At 33.3% G+C, this 20,757-nt stretch overlaps 2 protein-coding genes across 3 annotated transcripts; both read right to left on the bottom strand.

Annotated features, from left to right (window-relative positions):
• Positions 1–3,091: 3,091 nt before the first annotated feature.
• Positions 3,092–5,637, bottom strand: LOC115973843 (homeobox-leucine zipper protein ATHB-6-like). The gene is made up of 3 exons (XM_031094085.1): positions 5,094–5,637; positions 4,223–4,584; positions 3,092–3,707 (listed from the first exon to the last, which is right to left on the bottom strand). The coding sequence occupies exons 1-3, from the start codon at positions 5,152–5,154 to the stop codon at positions 3,294–3,296; spliced, it is 837 nt and encodes a 278-aa protein (XP_030949945.1). The 5' UTR covers positions 5,155–5,637; the 3' UTR covers positions 3,092–3,293.
• A 4,035-nt stretch (positions 5,638–9,672) lies between these two features.
• LOC115973839 (queuine tRNA-ribosyltransferase catalytic subunit 1-like) lies at positions 9,673–19,508 on the bottom strand. Of its 2 annotated transcripts, XM_031094082.1 has the most exons (15): positions 19,132–19,508; positions 18,636–18,729; positions 17,513–17,691; positions 16,065–16,115; positions 15,232–15,288; positions 14,233–14,353; positions 13,688–13,754; positions 13,533–13,574; positions 12,532–12,637; positions 12,299–12,409; positions 11,880–11,951; positions 11,679–11,780; positions 11,548–11,594; positions 11,331–11,358; positions 9,673–9,996 (listed from the first exon to the last, which is right to left on the bottom strand). In XM_031094082.1, exons 1-15 carry the CDS (start codon positions 19,147–19,149, stop codon positions 9,895–9,897), a joined length of 1,197 nt encoding a protein of 398 aa, XP_030949942.1. In that variant the 5' UTR covers positions 19,150–19,508; the 3' UTR covers positions 9,673–9,894. The 2 variants fall into 2 exon arrangements, with proteins under 2 accessions (XP_030949942.1, XP_030949941.1); XM_031094081.1 differs by having other exon boundaries at positions 9,903–11,358.
• Positions 19,509–20,757: the final 1,249 nt, after the last annotated feature.

The following is a 20,757-nucleotide window of genomic DNA, read 5'->3' as shown; positions in this document are numbered from 1 at the left end:
AAAATTCTCAACAACATTGCTTCCCTAGCTAGGCACAAAAATATATAAAAATAAAAAAATAAAAAATAAAAAGCTAGCTAGGGAAATTGGTGCCTTTCACTACACAGCTTACAGCTAGGTAGGGATTGGCGTTCTAGGAAGGTGGCAAGATTCCATGGTGTATTAAAAGTCAAACATGGATGACACAATATTGGTCCCAATCTCTGACATGAAGAAGACATTAGGGGCAAGAAGCCAATTAGTCACAGCAGCTCTTTTTATCTGTCTTTTTCTTGCTTAAAGTTTGTGTATAGAAAGTGACCCTTGTACTCTTCTCCTTCGTTCCTTAATACATATATCTAGTTGTTACAAAAACTGAAACAGGTGTTGTTATAAAATAAGATTCTGATTAATTGTTAATTAAAAGATGGATCTGTTAACTATTGTCTACTATTTGATAAATATTGGTATAAAATTGTTTAGGAAAATTACAGAAAAAGGTACCTATAATTAGATGTAAGATGTATTAGATAAATATGTGACTTTTTACTATAAAATTTTGCTAAAGTTTACAAAACGAGATTGGAATCCTCTTACTTTTTAAGCTAGCCAAAATGGGAAATCACATCAACTATTAGATAAGCTCCATTCAATAATTCAATGTAACAATGATTATGATGTTAGTTTAACCATGCTAGTAATCAATTTATTTGTTTAAAATTGCAATGAGTTCACGTGTTTGTATGCACGTTTTCTTTCTCGATATATAGTTAAAAGATTTAAATTCTGAATGAAGAGGTGTCAATTTTGCAAACAAGCTAAAGGATAATATATTGAACCAAAGAGGAAACAAACCATTCAACTTGTTCAATTAACTCTATTTTATATACTAGTTGATAAATGAGACCAAATCAGCTGTGGGTCTAAATTACTCTTTATAAGATCAAGAGAGCAAACAAGCACAGTACGCTTTGGAAAAGAAACATTTTAAAATTTGAAAGCCAACAGTTTTGATATTTCATTGACAAAAACATCCAAGTTTTAAAATTTTGTAATTTTTGTAATATTTCAATTACTTTTTTTGAGATAAATAATGAATAAGTTAGGACACTGTAGTTAGTGCAGTAATACACTGGACACATTAGGACACGTGTTGGACACATGTCTACATCCTAATGTATCCAGTATATTGATGCAATAGACACAATCTCGTAAACTATAAATGTCCAAAAGACATTTGATTTGAAGATACGTTATTCATTCAATACTAAAACTTATCTTGATGAGATTCCGTTGAGATGTTAAAACATGATAAGTAAAGACTAAAGAGTAGTTTGATTTGAGAGCCTCCAAGAATGTGCTAGAGGCAATGAATTGAAAGATTGAGATTTATACACGAAGTTTGGTCGTACCATACGACCCCACCTAAAGGGGGCAGCCAAAATGGACTGAACAGGTTGGGGACAAGGGTGTAGCCCCATCCCTGTTGAGAATGGTACCAGTAATAGTAGTCATTGTATTTGCCATGCACTTTGTGAGGTGATGATGAGCTTTGCATCAATATCTACTTTTCACCAACCACATGCGTGGCGTTCATGACTTTATGGGGCTCACCCATTGGGACCAAAACATGGAAAACAATAAAAATACTCTCCTAGGGCTAGGAGTAGTTCTTTGCTTCCAACTTCATCTTCTTGCTGTTGAAAATGAAGCTTGATGCCAAAGTTGTGGTATGTGTGTGTCTTATTAATAGTTCAGCTGAATCTCTTGGTGAATTTGCTTTACTAGTTGATGTATGCTTGAGAAAAAGGGAACAAGTGTGCTAATGTATTTGCGCTAAAAGAGGAGTCAGCAAACTCAAGACTCTGTGGTTTTTGAAAGACCTCCAGCTAATGTACTTTTTTTTTTTGGTTATATCTTGGAAATATGGGATTGTATTATGATAGACAATGTATTAGCGTTCGAATGCACAAAAGAGGAGTCAGTCAAACTCAAGACTCTGGTTTTGAAAGATCTCCATCTTTTATTATTTCTTGACAATTTGGGACCATATTATGATAGACAATGTGTTTAATGTTCGAATTCTTTAGTTTTTTTAGCAAAGGTTCCTTTATTACCCAAAAAAAAAAAAAAAAAGCTAAATTCTGTAATTTACCTTTCTTCCCTTTATTCAACAAGTTAATATTTCTCTTTCACTGACATTTTACAAATTACAAAATCTTCTAATTTTAGAAGCTTATATCTTTTTTATTTAAAAGACAACACATTAAATGATATATTTTTTATATTAAAAAAAAAAAAAAGACTTTCTAAAATAACCCTTAATGCGAGACCATCAATTTTACTTAGATCTATAGTTGATTCTAAACTTTTAGTAAGTCAAGTCAATAATTGTAAAAATAGTTGTGATTGTAGAAAGGAGAGGAAACAGTAATCATGGCCATGCGGGAAGACTTTTGGTAAAGGCTCTGTCCAATGCAAAGTGTAAACCTGCCCGAAATTTTTGCTTTTAGACATATCCCACTTTTGCTTTGCCAACCATGTGCTGTTGCCTGTTGCTTGCCTTTTTAAATTCCCAACTCCCAAGACAGATTCCTAGACTCATGTTAAGGCTACATGCGACGGCATCTTTTCTCAATGATATTCATCAGATTTAGTGCACAACAAATTTTCCACAATTATTGAAATAGTATTTTATGATGGGTTTTGTTAATGTATGGCTAATGACACTGACACGTTTGCTAATGGTTTTTAAATAATAAAAATTGTTATTGAAATGCTATAAAACGTATTTTTACACACTTTTACATTCACATGTATTTTTACAAAACTTAAATAACGTTATTAAAAATCTATTACCAAATTGGCCTGAAAAAGATATTAACTCTTTTGTCAGTTTTTTTAATTTTTTTTTTTATAAAAAACATCTTAAAATAAATAATTAATGTATGCTCTTAATCGGACCCTCTTATGATTGATGAAATCCTATAAAAATACTATTATTTAAACACAAAGTCATCATGAAAATTTATGTGTCATGGGGCATTATTTTACTAATGAAGTTAGCATTTCTAGTAGTAGGATGGCTTATCTTATCTTATGGCCAAAAAGGGAAAAAAATTATAGTAGTAGGGATCATGTTACAGCAGAAATATTAAGATTAAGAAACTACACATTCTGTTTAACCAAAAAAAAGAAACTACACATTCTGAAAATGTGGAACTTGGTCACTTCTGTTGTGCAAGGGCCAAGGGGAGCTTTGTGAAAAAGTATACTAATAAATTTAGAAGTTGGAGCCTGGCTTTGAACTAGTTTCACTGCTCAGGTAAGTACCAATGGAGGGTAGGAGCTTGATCAACAGAAAAGAAATTACAAGAATCCTCTGTACTAAACAAATTCTGCTCTTCCATTTTCACAATCTGGGGTTGGTATGCTTTAGCTGGAACAACCGTTCTGGGATCAGAGAATTGAAGCCTATTCACCAATGGATTTGAATAGGAAGATGAGCCATTGAAAGATAGAGAAAATTTCATTTTGCTTTCTTCCTTCATGATCCCATTTGAGTCGCTGTCTACTGACACTGCCTTGTTGCTGTTCTCTGCACGTAAGTCATGGCCTTTACTTTGCTCAGAAACGTTGTTGTCAGACTCTGATATTGGAGACTGTTCGTTCACAGAGTGGTTGCTTTCTGAACTTGCACTGCAGAGCTTGGATTTCAGCTCTCTCAGCTGCAATCCAGGAACCCAAAAAGGAGAAAAAAATATCCACAATTTAAGTTAAAGTGAAGGACTTTAGCTTTTTGAAATGCAACCAAAATGAGACTTTAACCATATATGTTAACATTTTCTAAAACCTTGGTATTTTGGACAATTGATAATTGATTATGACTAAATGATTAAAATCATTATTACTTTTCAAGGTTCCTTTATGACATTTTGGGGATTTGGTAATTTATCAATATACGATTTCAATTAGTGAAGATTATCGTGTCGTTGTGAGATGTAAAAGTTAGAAATGTTAAAAAAATAATAATAATAATAATAAAAGGTAGAAAGGTAAACAAAATTATCATCCAAGGGCTGAGATTAAAATTGAATTTTTAATTTTCAATCTCACCCATTAATTTACTATTGCATACTGTACCAGATCTAGATCCCCATTTGAAAATGATGCTATTTCATCATAAGAAGTCAGTCAACATTTGTGAAAAATTATGGGTGCTATGATTACTCATATGATATACCTTTGAGGTTAGAGCCTTGTTTTCCTGCTCAAGATTATGGTGGTCAAGCTTTAGAGCATCATAATTAGCTTTAAGAACCCCATAATCCCTCTCCAATTGCTTGGTTTTCCAGCGGGCTCGGCGGTTTTGGAACCATATAGCCACTTGTCTTGGTTGCAAGCTTAGTTCCGCTGCTAATTTTACCTTTCTCTCTGGTTCTAGCTTGTTTTCCACTTCAAAGCTCCTTTCCAATGCCTTTACTTGTTCCAAGCTTAGTCTCCGTTTCTTCCCCAAGACCAGCCCAGTTTCTTCCTCCAAATCTTCGTGCTCTAATCTATTTAGCATTGCATGGAAATCCTCACTGTAACAATAAGTGTTGTTCTCTACATTTACAGTAGTGGAAGTGTTGTGTTAGAAAGAAAAGGTGAAAGAGTTTGCAATATCAGAGAATAGATGTATTCAAACAAAGTTTATGATCATGTAAGTTTTCCAAGGAACCCATAATTCAAAACTTCCACTTGATAATAAGTCTAATTCTAAATTCTACTATAGCTGGGATCAAACAATAATAAATATTCAATTATGAACTGTAATAAGTTTTTGTTTAAGAATAAAAATACACACCTAATAATTCATCGGTTTGTAAGCACAAATTCATTATGATTGTGTTTTTCTTCTCAAATACTTGTGTGCAATTTAGCAACTTAAATGTATAAAAGATAGACTAAGCATGAATTAAAGTTTTGGTTTCTTTGGAAATCCAAATAACAGTGCTGTTAGTAATCACAGGAAGAATCAGAATCTTGTTACAGTGTCTGAAATAATGGAAATATAGCTGGGTCTATATATAAAATGAGCCATCACAGAGATTTTCTACTTGAATTTTGTTTACCTTTAGGTGGACTAATGGAGATCAAAGCAGCCAAGCTATCAGAGCTACTGAACCGCTTCATCACTGAGATGTTTTGGAGTCTTAGAGACCTAGACTTTTTGAAGTCGCTCACTACTTTATAGAGCTCAAGGACAAGAGTCACGCAAGCTTTTTAGTTTGAAAAAACAATGTAAACAGGATCATCTATTGGTAAAAGATGGCCTAATTGGGAAATGTTGTACAAAGGTACAGCTTTGGAGCAACCGTAGATTGTTCCTTGTCTTTCTCCGAGGATTAAAAAAACACAAAGCATGATTCCATGACAAAGTTATGGATCAAGCAAATGAAATGACAATAAAAGAGAGAAAAATCAAAAGGGTTGGTTAGAAAATCATTATCTAAGCAATCTGTGAGCGTGTGAGAGAGAGAGAGAGAGAGAGAGAGAGAGAGAGAACCATAAAAAGTGTTGGATATGGTAACCTTGGTCTTGATGATAAGCATTTATATATACACTGTAAACTGATGTGAACTATACATGAAGTTGGTATCAACTGGCAATTGAAGATCAAAACTTTTTCTTCTTAGCTAGACGCAAGCCATGGGACCATGAGTCACCACTAGATGGTAATGGTTTATGTAACACTAGGATCTACAAGATAGATATGTCGTATGTGGTGTGTCAAACACACATGAATATGCCTTTTAATTTTTAAATTTTTGGATATACCAGAATAAGTTGAGTATCTTACTGTTGCAAAAAAATTTTGTACAAAAGTTTCGGTTAATTCAACTAATAAATTTGAACATAAACATGTTCTACCATTCAAACTGTTAAAACAAAAAAATAATGAAATAAATAGAAATAGAGGGAAGTATACCCTAATGAGAAAATAATTAACAAGATTTTCTAAATAAATTAGACCACGAGGAAAGTTAGCATTATTGCCCTTCGAAATTATGTGCCTGAATCTACAAAAGCTAACCACGAATCAGAGAGATGAGAAAGTGGAATTTTTCAGTAAAAACAAAAAATATATATATATTCCCAGCGATATTCTTTCAAAATTAACCAAAACAAACAAAACCCACCAAAGGAGAAGGTGGAAATTTTTTTTTTATCTGTTTATTTAGACCTAAATTCCACAAGCAAAATTGGCTTTACACTTCAAAAGAGTGATAATATTTTCAAGATAGACTGACGAACCCCACATGACCTAAAATGTTTATTTAATATTAATTCATCTGTACGAATCTTTCAATAGTAATGAAATTTTTCACGGTAGTGTTTTTTATAAGTTGTTGTAAATCATGTAGTGTTGTTCCAAATAATAGATAGATTAATTAACGGAAACCATGCAAGCTCACAAAAAGTTAGGTAAAAATATTCTTATTCTCTTTGTAAAAGTATTCTTAATTAGGACAATCATGCAAAAAGTAGGGCCTAGATTAATTAAGATTTTTATTATATTCTGTTTTAAAATTATATATATTTATATATTTACATATAGAAAAATTTTCATATTTTATTGATGGATTTCTACATTTTTATTTTCTGGTTTAATAATCTTTCAACAAAAAAAGAGAGGAAAATCTACAAGAAAATTCGAGAGTGCTGTTGGTATTAAATTAAAATTTCCTTTAATAAAATTATAAACTTGATAGGTGTATGACAAAGAAATTACGACTGTGAAAGCACAAGAACGTGAGAAGTGATGTGGGAGCATACATGGCAGTTTTTGTAGCAAGTATTAGATCAGGAAAAAAAGTAAGTGGAAGCAATTTAATTTAATCTACCAACTGAAATTGCAACAAGTGTCATTCAAGCATAAGGAAGGAAAGACGTTTATATTATTACTCAGATTAATATAATTTTATATAAGTTTATATTGAAGTTTGATTCAAGAGCTCTATTGTTAGTCTTGTTTAATCTGAAAGATGTTTACGTCGAACCAATTTCATATTAGTGTGAAGAACTAGGCTTTAATCTGTTTACTGCAAACCTTCGAAATCTTTAAATAAGGAGATAAATTAAGCTTCAAATTAATCTATTAACGGTTTAATTTACTTTCTTGAGATTCAAAGGAACTAGAAATAACTTAGAATTCACTATTCAGTCCTTTAATTGTTTTCATATTTTCATTGTTACTTGCGTTTTTTGTTAGAAGTCCTCTTAAATGAAGCATTACCAAACTCCATCTATAAACTACGAAGTCAAATTCCCCATCAAACCGCTTTGAAAATTAATGCATACCATGACCTCACCTTGAAAATTTTAATTGGAATCAAACAAGTACATCTTGGGTCACCCTCACTCCCCACACATCACAAAGTCCTATCAGAGAGCTCTTGCATTTTCTGCTGAATTAGACAAAATGACATGCATATATCAGAAAGTATGTGCTTCACACAATCAAGAATAAGACTTCACAGTATGATTGGCAATTTTGGCATCTCTATGCAAACCTGGATACGGAATCCTAGCCTAGCCTAAAAAAAAAAAAAAAAAAAAAAAAAAAAAAAAAAAAAAAAAAAATTCAAATTGTTACAGCTTATGATAAGTGGAGAATGAAAAATTTGAATTTTAGCTTCTTCTTATTAAAGAAACATGTCAGTGCCATTGAATTTCAAAACTCATAAACATCGTAGATCCTAGTAACCTAGCCTAGATGGATTCTTTTCTGTAACTATCAATTAGACTTTTCCAATTCAACATGGGGAGGAGTTCTCAATTTTTGAATATCATTTGGATACTAATACTTTTTATTACCGTAAAACCTTGAGTCTAATACTAGTAGTCTAGTACCATTATGAATTGAGAGAGATCTAGAGGGACTATAATTGCGTCTACATTTGCTCACTGACTATAATAATTACGCACCAATAATTCATGACGATGATAAGTTGATAACTATGCACCAACCATTTGGAAAAGGAGAGGAAGATTATGCACTAATGACCTGTTGCTGAATTGGTATGAAATTAGATTGGAGCTGGTACTGGAACAAGAATGGTAAGATGGACTTCAAAATTAGTGTTTGAGAAAATATTCTACAAACCATACGAGATCTGAGATACAATTTGCTTAAAAATAATCTTGTTAAAGACTTTGTTTGTATCTGGATTTTGATTATAAGCTAGTTTATTGATTATTTTTCTTATTATTTGCAAATTCCACATGAGTCACTACTTATTTTATTTAGTTTTTATCTTTTACCTATAGTACTTGCAACAAAAATTATGTTACATTAACGTTCTCATTACTCATTAGACTGCCAAGTGCAACCCAATTATTAGCAAATAAGAATCAATAAAGGGAGAGACTAGAGAGCTTTTTTGTGTTAAACGTCTATTTATTTTTACTTTAAAAAGTAAAGATAACTGGATAAGTCCTTTGCAGTCATATTATAAATTCCATTAAAGATTATAATGGATCAAATGGTATCAATTATTGAAGTTTGAACGCCCTGACTATTCTTGAAAGATCTGGTCAAATCCGAAGGAAATTGGTTTGCATGTTTTTGGCATTTATACCCTGTATCAGTATTGAAAAAGATAGCAATTGAATTTAATAAAAACATTTGAAAAGGCGAAGATTTCGTACAAAGAGTATTATTCAATGATTTAACCCAAAAAAAAGTATTATTCAATAAGACAATTAAAATAAATAAAGTTGTAGTCATTGAGAACGAGAAAAGAAAAAGACTTGGTTAGGTTGGGGAAGAAAGAATTTTAAGTGTTTAAACTCCCCTATAAAAAAAGCAACTTAACGATTTATATTTCCGGGACTTTGTTGATTACAACAACCACTAATACAATACAATTATATTTCGACTAGCATATCATTGTTACCATCATTGTTGTAACTAATATAATAAACTAATTTCTTAACTTTTAGGTGTATATATACATAAATATATATACACACACATCCAAATAATAAAAATTTAAATTGGTAATACTGAAATTCCAGTCAAATTAAATCATTGCACTTTGAAAATTCTAAGAGTTTGTCGAATTCTTTATCCAAAATTGTTCACATTGTAGTGTTTTACCCTTTCATTTCTCAATTACTCTTAAATTTTGAACATATTTTCATGTGACACTATGAGTAGAATTAGCATCGTACCGAACTTGACTCATGCTAGTCATATAAACCATGATTGCCTTGATGAGGAAAAACGTGAGCATCACAATTAGAATATCATCATTGAACACAAATTTTCAACATTCGAGACTTCAAGGTTAAAAATTTAAATTGGTAGTGTACTGAAATTCCAGCCAAATTAAATCCTATCACTTTGAAACTTCTAAGAATTTGTCAAATTCTTTATCCAAACCTGTTCAGATTGTGTTGGGTTTTACCCTTTCATTTCTCAAACACTCATAAATTTTCAAATATTTTCATGTGACACTAGAGTAGAAGCATCTAGCACTGTACCTGACGACTCATGTTAGTCATATAAACCACGATTGCCTCAATGAGGAAAGACGTGAGCATCACGATTAGAATATTAGAATCCATCATTGAACACAAATTTTCAACAGTAGATGCTTCAAGGTTGATATCAAGAATAAAATATTTGTCTTGCAATGTGAATAGAAAATAAATTAACATGAAGATTTCTACCCAAAAAAAAAAAAAAAAGTTAACATGAAGACAAATAAAAAAGAAAAGATCTCTAGAATCCTAATGAAGCAGCATATAAATAGGCTACAAAATTTATGCTGCACCCGTATCATTGCCTATAAGTTAAATTTCTTGTAAAATTCTTTCAAGTCGAACTCTATATAAGCCTACCTCGTTTGAGTATCTTTTATTATTTTAATCTTGAGAGGAAGAGAATGGAGAACAGCAGGAAGAGATATCAATTCCGGCAACCTCCATGGCATTGCATACCCATTCAGGGACATCACCTTTAGGAAACTACAAGACAATAAAGTCATGAAAAGGTTCAAGAGTAATACCCTAAATATTTCAACCAAATGACCAAATTCAACAACCACATAAATAAAACTCTGTTCTCCCATAATAGTGACCAATGCAACAACACTACTGAGCTTAAGCTCAACTGGCACTTTCTTCTCCCATAATAATAGGATGGAGGGTGAGATTGTGTCTTCAAAACCTATTGAATGCAATGCATGTGTAACTTACCAATAAAATACACATGAGAAGAGTTTGACGGTGTTTCCAATAGAAGACCTTTCAACCCAGCACAGCAGGATCAAAATAGTAAATAGGTTCATTGGGATAAGGAGGTTTTAATCTAACAGGAATTTGAAAATCTGCATTCCCCCTCCACCCCCCCAAAAAAAAAAAAAAAACCCTTCTCTCTCTCAGGCTGACCCAATTTCGAAATTCATCTGCCACCAAGAACTCATAAATTAGAGACAAGCCACACATCCATGGACCATAGTGGAAATGTAGTAGTACCATTGCTCTCTTTAAAAAAAAAATGCACTTGTGTGTGTGTTTGACATAATTTCTAATGAACTGGAGTCTTGATGGTTTGACCACTATGCTAAGATTAATATCTAAGGCATAAACTAGACGTGTAAATAGAGTCCAATACCTACTGCCAAAAAAAGAAGAAGTAAATAACACCTCCACTAGAGATTAAGACTTATGATACAGGAAGCAATAAGAAGACAGATTTATTATATTTTATTTGATTTTAAGTATCAAGGGCAATTTTGTAATTTCATAAAACTCTGGAATGGGCTATGCCAACAGTCCATTAGATCATCTTTTGGGTTTTATTTAAGTTTGGTTATTTATTTGGGCTTAGTAGTAAGCCTAAGGAGTCCAAGTCCAAGTCTTATTAGGTTTTTAAGAAATCCTAGTTCTACTAGGATTAGGTTTAGTCTTCTATTTAAAGAGTTGTGGTGTTTTCTATTGAGAGGGAGATAAATAATGAATGTTTTCAGAATTTAAGAGCTATGAAGCTTTCTTTTATAGTTTGTGTGATGCAGACTATTCTTAGGTGTGATGCAAGAAATCCTAGGAGTGATTCTTAGGAATTTATCTTTTATTTACTGTTTACGGTTACTGTTCACAGCAACTCGAATCTTGATTTTCACCTTTGTTTCATTCCTAAATCCCTATTAAACCTTGTTTCCCCTGGTCCTACGTCAACTTAATTTTCAACTTAATGTGCGTATACAATGACATAGGATGGGGAATATCCCACCAATAAGTAAATATAATATATACACAGAAAAAGGTCCAATTTGAGTGAAAGAAGTGAAGAAATATACCATTATCCGCAAAAAATTACATACAAACCTACAATAAGACAAGATTGAGAAGAATGTTAAAATAGTCATTACCAAAAAGATAGAAGTGAGGAATTTAACTGGCATAAAGTTATTTACTGAACAAGAATGGGGAATGGCTAATTCAGAAGGACGTGAAAGAAAAAAGAGGAAGAGAAAAGGATTGAGGGGGGGGGGGGGAAGCAAAAGAAAAACATACTCTGGAAACCTTCCCTCGATTATTGACGTGTGTAGATCTCTGCTAAGCTGCAATTTTAAAGAAATTCACTTTCATTTATAGGGAAGAAAAGAAATATTAAAAAAAATTATATGAAAATTTTCTATTTGTACCTTCATCATGTAGTACAGATTGTGATATGAAAGAAGCTGAGATCCCATGGCATCTTTTGTAACAAGGCAATGGATGTAGGCCCTAGAATAGGTCCTGCAGACCTACAGTGAAATAAATACAATGAGGCAGATGTATCATTATAAAATATCAATTTATAATACGATAATAATTCACCCAACATGTTTCGGTTATGACCACACCATACAAGCGCATGTAGGATCAATGGGACGAGCATCATCAGCCATTGCGTTGTGTTTTAGCTTCAGCACTCCCTGCATAAAATATCATAAATATCAGAAATAATCCTTCCACCCACACTGAAAAAGAAATACCATTACATTTTAAGAAGTTCATAGTTATCAGGAGTTGACTGGCAACTAGGTACAGAGATGCATATTTAAGTTAAAGATAGTTCACATAAACAGGTGACCTGCACGTATGTTTCATGTTCATGAGAAACATATGAATGAAGCAAAAAGTCTTTGTATATAAACCATTCATATATAAATTTACTGTAAGAAAAACCGTGTTGGAGATCAAAAGAAGATTAAAAAATTTAAAAGATCAAGAATGTTGTAAAAGTATGGTTCCATAGTTTATATTCACAAGAAGCTATCACCTCAGGTACAAGAGCTGTGCCAAAGCGAGCAGTACGAGTAGGATAAACACAGTCATACATGTCAGCACCTAAAGCACTGCAAACTACAATATCCAGTGGATAACCAACACCCTGAAAAGAAGTATTGAGGAAATATCATGACATGGAAAAATATGAAAAGATGAACCACCCAGTTCACAAGAATTCAAGTTAGTTTGGACAATGTAAGTTGATTTGATGAAAGAAATCTGCACCATAACATATCGTGGTTTGTCCTCAGGCAATGCAGCTGTGCACTGAGCAACAACACGCCAAAATGAATCTTTACTTTCACCGCCTGCAAGACCACCAATAGCATAGCTGTCACAAGAGTAAGCTCTGTTAATATGGCTCCTTGATCAATAAACCATAACACTACTAAAGTAAAATACAGTGATCAATTGTGGATGTATGTATGTGTGCAAATTGGTATAATAAGATAAATCCCTGAAATGTATGAAACAATGTTGAACCGATTGCTGGCTGAAAGACATGAAACCTCACATGTGGCAACTGAACAGAGAATGAAAAATTAAGAGAGAGAAGCCTAGACAGGAAATTATTGAAAACAAAAAACAAAAGGAAAGCTTTGTTACAAATTTAAATGGTGCTTCAAAGGAAAACTTTTCACAATCCTTTAAAGCTCTGAAAACAACTGTAAGCAATGAACTTTTAATGTAAAGGGCATAAATAATGAGAATTATTTATGCACATGTGGCAAAAGATAGCAGCAGAGGGCTTTAAATGCTTTCTTCAAAACCTTAAAGTACACTGCAGAGTTATTATTAATTTTTTTTTTTTTAGAGTAGACACCAAAATTTATTATAAAAAAAAAAATTAAGAAAAAACAAGTTAATTGATTTTTCAAAAATAATATGAAAGCTGTTCCTTACATATGGATGTAATACCTTACATATGTTTTTTTTATAATTATAATAACTTACATATGTATTAATCATATTGTATGCTATAGTATAGAGTCATGATGATATACTTTCTGTTACATGTCAAATTTACTGTTTATCCCCCCCCCCCCCCCACCCCCAAAAAAAAAAAGCAAAAAGTTTACCGCATGAAATGTATCACAGCAAATTGCAAAAAAACTGCAACTGTGGTAGTTGACTACTTATGAGTTACCATGAAAGCAATGAAGTGCTAAAAGTAATGCCAAGCTTACAACTAGAATTATCATTCACTGAAAATAGTATACACATACCCAGGTAAATTCCGATCAACCAGGCCTCTAACACATATATCCCTGATTACAGTATTATGACATAAGATGATTAGTAAAGAAAAAGAATCAGAATTAAAAGATACATAGCTCAACCAAAAAAAAAGGGGAAGATTACAGCTTGAATTGAGATTCACCTTAGCACAGGGTCTAATCCACCTTGTACAATACCAAACAAATTCTGCTCATGTGGTCTCTGGTGAGCTGCTTACAGGATGCAATCCAGTGAGAATAACAGTAACTTAAGTCAGAATAATCCCAAAATATACCCAAGGAAGACTGGTTCTTTGATATAGATGCTACATGGCACAAAAGAACATTATTGGATCATCCATGAAACACTAGGAGATCCAGGGAAAACACTACAGGCCAAGACATCACAGTATCATATTATTGACATATTAGCACTACATGTATCAATCTAGTATAAGCATAACAACTCACTTACCTAGCCATTACAATTATTAAACTCTGCAAAACTTAAAAGCATGGTTTCGACCAAGGCCTGAATAATAAACCTAAGGAAAAGATCTTTTGGGTTAATAAGCCTAGGAAGTTGCAGGTGGACCAAGGATATTGCATTTGAAAACTAAGGTTGATTATGCATCATACAGATTTATATCCTTTTTTTGGTTGTTAGTGAAATTAAACATGAGTGTTTCTGGGTAGCAAATGTAATTACCTGCTATACATCTGTCTATCCATCTAAGAGTGCGGTACATGGCTTCTTCTATTCGTGGACCAGTAATGGTTGTTTTCACTACATCATCAAGAGCCATAATAATATCTGCTCCAATCCTGTTCTGCACAATTTGTTGGGGAAACATAAGGACATGAGGTATTCAAGAAGGAAGTGGTAAAGAAACAATAACCATGCTTTAGCACTCAACCCTTTGGATGTTTGATTTTTAACTTCTGTCTAGAATTTTAAACTGGCAAATTTCTGCAGAGTAGTTCACCTTAAGGTGAGTTCCTCGGGATATTATAAATATGCTATAACAAATCCAAAAAATCAATAGAATATCCATACCACCAAAAGTTTCAAATAAGGCACAAGCTTCAATTTTCCCTTCCCCCCTCTCCAAAGTTTCAAAATACTAATTAGTTATTATGGCCGTTATTGATAAATAAAACTAAAATTTATGCAATGACAATGTATTATAAGGTTGTCAATTGTGATAATTAATTAAATTTCTCAATAATGCATTCCCGTTAACATTTCTAAGCTAGCTACTCATGGAAATCATATTCAGAAAAGAAGCAAATTACAAGAGAAAGAGTTCGATATCTACAAGAGATCAAAGAGGGAAAAAAATCATTAATGAAATAAATATAAATTAATGCAAGAGCCAAAATATAAAGTCGTGTAGTTGCCATGAAAGTCCTCTAAAGAAAGAGCATCCTAATAGCTAGAGAATCCAATATTTGGGTTACACTGAAAAAAAAAAAAAAAAAAAAGGCAATCATAAAAACGAAAACAAAAAAGATATATGCCAAATATCCCATAAATCTGATAAATGCTCTTCATGACATTTTGAGAAAGTAAGCTAACTGATTCTTTTTGATAAGTACTATAACTGATTATATAAATTCAAAGACGTTCGCTACAGAAACCTAGGACTCTTGTAAATAAAATCAAGGCCCCAGATTAACAAGAAACAATCTCAACAAAAGTACCTACTTGGATTTGAATTGATTCTTCAGGTGTTAGGAGCATGGGCTTTCCATCAACTGGTGACTGAAGTAAGAAAATGAAAACTCAGTTACAAGCAATTCATTGAATTTCAGCGTGTAATTATTTAGGACTATTCTGCACACTTTCTGTGTAGTTCAGCTAGTCCTTCGATCTAATAAATTATTTTATTCAGAAAAAAAAAAAAAAAAAGTTACAAGCAACAACAAAACAGTTTAAAACTCCAATTTTCATAACAAAAGATCATAAATAAGTAAAAACAAGAAACTCAAATTATAAATTGGTAGAGTAATATCAAAGTTATACTGAGAATTCATCACCAAAACAAAGTAGAAAGAAAAAATTATATAGAGAATTCAACACAAGAAGCCATGCCATATTAGATAAGAACATTCACTGCTGATACGAGATTAGACTTGCACAATTGCTTATAGAAGAGAAACATGATAGGTTTCTCATATCCTGAAACAATTCATCAGGATAAACAGGGCTACGCCCCAATCAAATGTTAAACAAAAAAGTCAGAGAGAGAGAGAGAGAGAGAGAGAGAGAGAGAGGGAGAACTAAACAATGAATATGATGCACTCCCAAAGCATGCACCTGGGCGCATAAAAAAACACCTACACATATTCTCACTTCTTGATTTTTAATTTTATCAAGTTTGGTACGTATATTCTAGCAAAAGACAAAATACATCTTTGAGTCCTTCGGAAGAACTTCTTTGTACTACAACAACTTCAAAAATAAAAGCTGATCTAGTCAACCATCGCATTTCAACAAGAACCGCGTTACAAACTTTAACCATATATATTAAAAGGTACCTGAAACGTAACACCCTTTTCAGTGATGTCAGCCAAATGCAATAATGACACCTGAAAACATCAGCAAAAAAATTATGAGCTTTAACTGCATACATCATAAACCAAAGTTAGCTATACCATAAGAAGAACAATGAAGGATGTGATTACCAAAACAGTAACAAACAAAGGCTCCATTTGTTTTCTATAGAAAATATTTTGGGGAATATGACTTATTCTTCCTTGTTTGGTTGCAATGTGGAAAATAAACCGAAAATGATTTCTAGTGTTTGCCCTTGCAATGAAAATCATTATGTAAAAATTCATAACGAGATGTTAAGAGACCATGATGCAGCACTAAATACTCACTAAGGAATGAAGTTTGTGATATTAAAAACATTCACAAAAACCTCACCACAACTAAGGGGCTTCTGTCCTTATCTTCAAAATTCGTCATAAATTTTTTTTCATCACTTAGCATTACCTGTTTTATCCATTTTATGCATCCATAAAGTTGATTGTTTCTTTTTAATAAGTTTAAATTTGACTGAATTTTTATTTCAAACAATATTTATACTGTGTTTCTACTAGGATGCTGTCAATATATCAGTTCAATGGCAGGTGTTGGAGACAGTTTCTATAATTCATGTATCTCTTTGTAACTTGTTTACATAATAGAGGAGGCAGAAGATAAGAACAAGGGTAATTATGCTTTGGGATTCTATTAGTAAAATATGAGCTAGGAACAACAAGAACTTTTGTTTCCCTGTGGAACGCACATTCAGCATCAAATGTTGCGCCCAGTTGCATGCACATTAGATGAAAAGTTTATAAACCTTCTGAATTTATCAGTATCTATTCCCTATGTCACCAAACATCATCTAAGACTAGAGCTCATTATTAAACCTAGAGGTTATTGGTAACTATATATGACATTAGAACATTCATTGGTAATTATATAAGAACCTGGAGGTTATTGGACCCACGACCTCATCCTCCACATTTTTCTTATAAGGAGAGAAGATGTCATTAGAGTTAGACCTCATTGCCACCAGTACATTGTCTAAGACTAAGATTCAGTTATTTCACTTTTTTTCACACTCGAGCCCCATGTTGCAGTAATGGATAAATGGAAAGATAATACATGTCCTAAATTGTTAAATGTAACTAACTCAACTCAACAAAGCCTTTATCCCAACTACTTGGGGCTGCTAACATAGACAATTTTGTATAATTGAACGATGCCATATCCTTTTCTATAAATCTCAATGCCTCTCTCACTGCCTTAAGCAACATGGTTTCTTGTCTTCCTCTTTACATATGACAACTTTAATTGTCCCCTACTAATGCATTAGTAATATGTACAAGTAGACCCCAGAATAACTAGGACACCACAAATCGCATTATCAATAGCAAAAGGAAAATACAATTGACTTAAATTCAAATTGATATATCATATCTTAAAAGACAACCATTTGAAAGCCACCGGAATCTGTGAGTAATGCTCTTGGCCAGTTCATGAATTGGTGAAGACCCCCCAATTCATCAATAAGTTCAGAAGTAGGACGGAGCGCCAAATGATATGTATTCCCCAGTATTATTTGGCATCCAATCTCCTCAAGCTGGTTGGTTGCCAACCCTTTAATAGTCCCTGTAACCATTTAAACCTTAGTGATGTAATAAAATCTTAAATAGAACAGAAGTGGGTGACCATTTCTGCATGTATGCATGCTAGGTCAAATTATGAATGCATTATTGTGTATTATAACTGCTCTACTAAAAACATATTAATCAACAACTATATGGCCTAGCCCTAAAAGAACTAACTTCAACTTTTATGGAAGAAGAATACTCAATGTCCAGTGTTTGCATATGATTCATCAATTGAATGAAATGTTAATGAGCACCTTTTTCCTTTTCATATTTAACTTAGGAACAGTACTAGTGATTTGTCAAATTATAAGGTAAATGACAGCCAAAATTTAAAAAGGAAGTTGAAATGAAAATTTATTACTTTCTCCCCCCATTGGAGGTCACCCGGGCCTTTTGGTTACAAAAATGGGAAATAGCCTTCTCCCACCTTTGAACAGTACTCAATCCCCAGTGAATGCATCATTCAATTGAAGTTCATTAGGTAGAGGAAGGTTAAAAATAACATTAATAGAAGCAATATAAAGGGGACATGTCAATTAAGGGAGTAACCTGATAGTATGATTTTAGATAAAATACATGTGGCCGACCCTTCGCAGTTTGTTAAGAATCCATGGCCGACCCCAACATTTTGAAACTATGGTTTGGTTGTTGTTATTGTTGTTTATTTTTTTTGATAGGTAAGAAAAAATATATTCAAAAAACTGCTAGATGCAAATTAGCACCAGCATATCAAAAGTACAAAAAAGATGGAAAAGCAAAAAAACATAAAAAGACATTAATTACAAAGAAAGAGAACTAAGGAATAGAGGAATGCAGCGCCATGATATATTACTATCCAAACTAACTTAATGATCACTTATTCTAATAGAGCAAGGTAAAATAAACAACATTCTTGATGAACTAAAAGTTCCATGGAAAACATAAGATAGTACAAACTCTAACCTTGAGTACCGACGGGCATAAACAAGGGCGTTTGGCACACAAAGTGAGGGAGAGTTAGTTGAGCTGCACGAGCACGATTGAACCTCCCTAGAATCTAAAGGGCAGAAACATAAATAAAATTAAAACAAATTAGCAAATAACAATGTATGAAACAATAAGAAATAGCAATCAGCATTGTTTATAGTGAACCAAATTAGCAAATAACAATGTAACAAATCAAATAGAAACAATCAACATTGTTTATTATGGACCAAAATAGCAAATAACAACGTAACAAATCAAATAGAAACAATCAACATTGTTTATAATGGAACTCTAGTCTGCCTGCAGATTCTACTTTGGACTATACAACACAAATACATAACCTAAACAACAACCTTAAATTAGCGAAACATAAACTACAAAGTTGCCTCATCCTATTGTTTGAAACATGTTTCTATGTGTTAGTGTGGAACTCATAAATTATAATGTGAACAAGGTAAAAAGCAAGGCATACCTCGAAACGAAGAGCCATGGAATCAAGCAATTCCGAACAAAATCCTATGAAACAAGGCGTCAGTGTGTTACAATGTATACGATGTAATCCTGAGTTTTTCAAAAAAAACACGCACTGAGACACAGAGAGAGAGAGAGAGAGAGAGGAACAGAGATAAAAGACTTAAACGCGTTGACGGTGGCGGTGTTAAAATTCAAATAAAAGTTTAACCAAAAAAAAAAAAAAAAGTTTGGGTAAAAAACCAAAAGCAGGGCCAAGTCTAGCAAGGCGGCTGGGTATGGTATTTTGTGTTTGGTCGGCTATGTGTTCTTGTTAGGACTTTACTATAGTCGTGGGAACACCACGAATTAGGGAGTGGTGACTGGTGACTGGTGAGGTTTATAACAGTCTAATAACCAGGGGTTTTTTTTGTTTTTGCTTTTTATGGATGTACATGTACCCGCACTAATGTGTATTTTAAGTGGTTCTTTGACCGGAATTGGGTGGACCACTATGTGGGACTCAAGGGTGGGGAAGTTTGACCTTGGTTATCGGTTTTAAGGCTGCGTTTGAATCGACTTCAAAGTGATTCCGGAAATGATCTTCCGGAAAATAGGTGTGTTTGGTTGGTCCGGAAAATTCTATTTTCCGGAAATTGAAATCCGTTGATTGAAAAAAAAAGGCTTTGACCACGGAAATGAATTCCCGTTCCTATATTCACTTCAAATGAATTCCGGAAAAAGGGAGAGAGCGAGCGTGCGTGAGGAAGGCGAGCTCCAGTCCAGTCTGATGATTGCCGGCGAACCCAGTCGAGCTCCAGTCCGCACCGCCGATTGCTAAGCGTCGATTGTGATCGTGCCGTGCTTCGCGAGATCGCGATCTCGCCGCGTCGATCGCGATCAGCGCAGTGCTTCTCGGATCGCGATCGCGGAGATCGCGATCGACGCAGCGAGATCGCGATCTCAAATCGCGATCACGCCGTGGATCGCGATCTCGCGAAGAAGGCGAGATCGCGATCGCGTCGTATTAAAAGTACTTTGGAGGGTTGAAAATAGGATTGTGCCCCAAGTATTAAAAGTTCGGTTTGTTTATTTTCTATTTTGAACACTGTGAACTTAAGCTCATTTTCAAAAGTTCAAAACAATATTACATGTTCAAGAAGCTTTACTTTTTAATTTATTTAAATTAAACGAAGTTGAGCTTGTTTAGAAGTTGTTTGATTAATGGCCTGTTTGGGAGTTAAAAAAAGGAGGGGGAGTAGAGTAAAGGGAGGGAGAGTAATTCAATTATCTTGTTTAGAAGTTTTTTTAAGGAATGAGGGGGAGGGGTTCAACTACCTTTAACCCCTCATTTTTAATTTCCCCAAATTGGAGAAATTTGGAGGAAGAGTAGAGTAGATAAATTATTGACCAAATGAATTCTCTAATTTACCCTTTCTAAATTAACAAAATTATAAACAGATTATATAAATAATCTTTGTTTGTTTCCTGAGAAAATTTGAGGTGAATAAAAAAAAAATTGAATCTCACTATTTACCTTTGTTACTAACTTTGCAAATAAGGCAACCCAACAAGAAAAATTCAAACTCACGATGAAATACAAATTCCATTAGAAATTGAAACCCTAACCACAAAATCAAAACAAAAA

Source organism: Quercus lobata, chromosome 2 (genome assembly GCF_001633185.2).
Source record: "Quercus lobata isolate SW786 chromosome 2, ValleyOak3.0 Primary Assembly, whole genome shotgun sequence".
Taxonomy (NCBI): Eukaryota; Viridiplantae; Streptophyta; class Magnoliopsida; order Fagales; family Fagaceae; genus Quercus; species Quercus lobata.
Note: the sequence above shows the minus strand (reverse complement) of the source record. Positions and strands in the feature narration are given on the sequence as shown.

What these genes read in the sequence shown, in the direction of transcription:
- LOC115973843 (XM_031094085.1), bottom strand. Translation starts at nt 5,154, where the DNA reads ATGAAGCGGTTCAGTAGCTCTGATAGCTTGGCTGCTTTGATCTCCATT. An exon ending in CTCCATTAGTCCACCTAAAG is followed by an intron (nt 4,585 to 5,093) that starts GTAAACAAAATT and finishes CTGTAAATGTAG; the next exon opens with AGAACAACACTTATTGTTAC. An exon ending in ACAAGGCTCTAACCTCAAAG is followed by an intron (nt 3,708 to 4,222) that starts GTATATCATATG and finishes CCTGGATTGCAG; the next exon opens with CTGAGAGAGCTGAAATCCAA.
- LOC115973839 (XM_031094081.1), bottom strand. An exon ending in TATGCCCGTCGGTACTCAAG is followed by an intron (nt 17,692 to 18,635) that starts GTTAGAGTTTGT and finishes AAATGGTTACAG; the next exon opens with GGACTATTAAAGGGTTGGCA. An exon ending in ATCCTACATGCGCTTGTATG is followed by an intron (nt 11,781 to 11,879) that starts GTGTGGTCATAA and finishes ATTTCACTGTAG; the next exon opens with GTCTGCAGGACCTATTCTAG.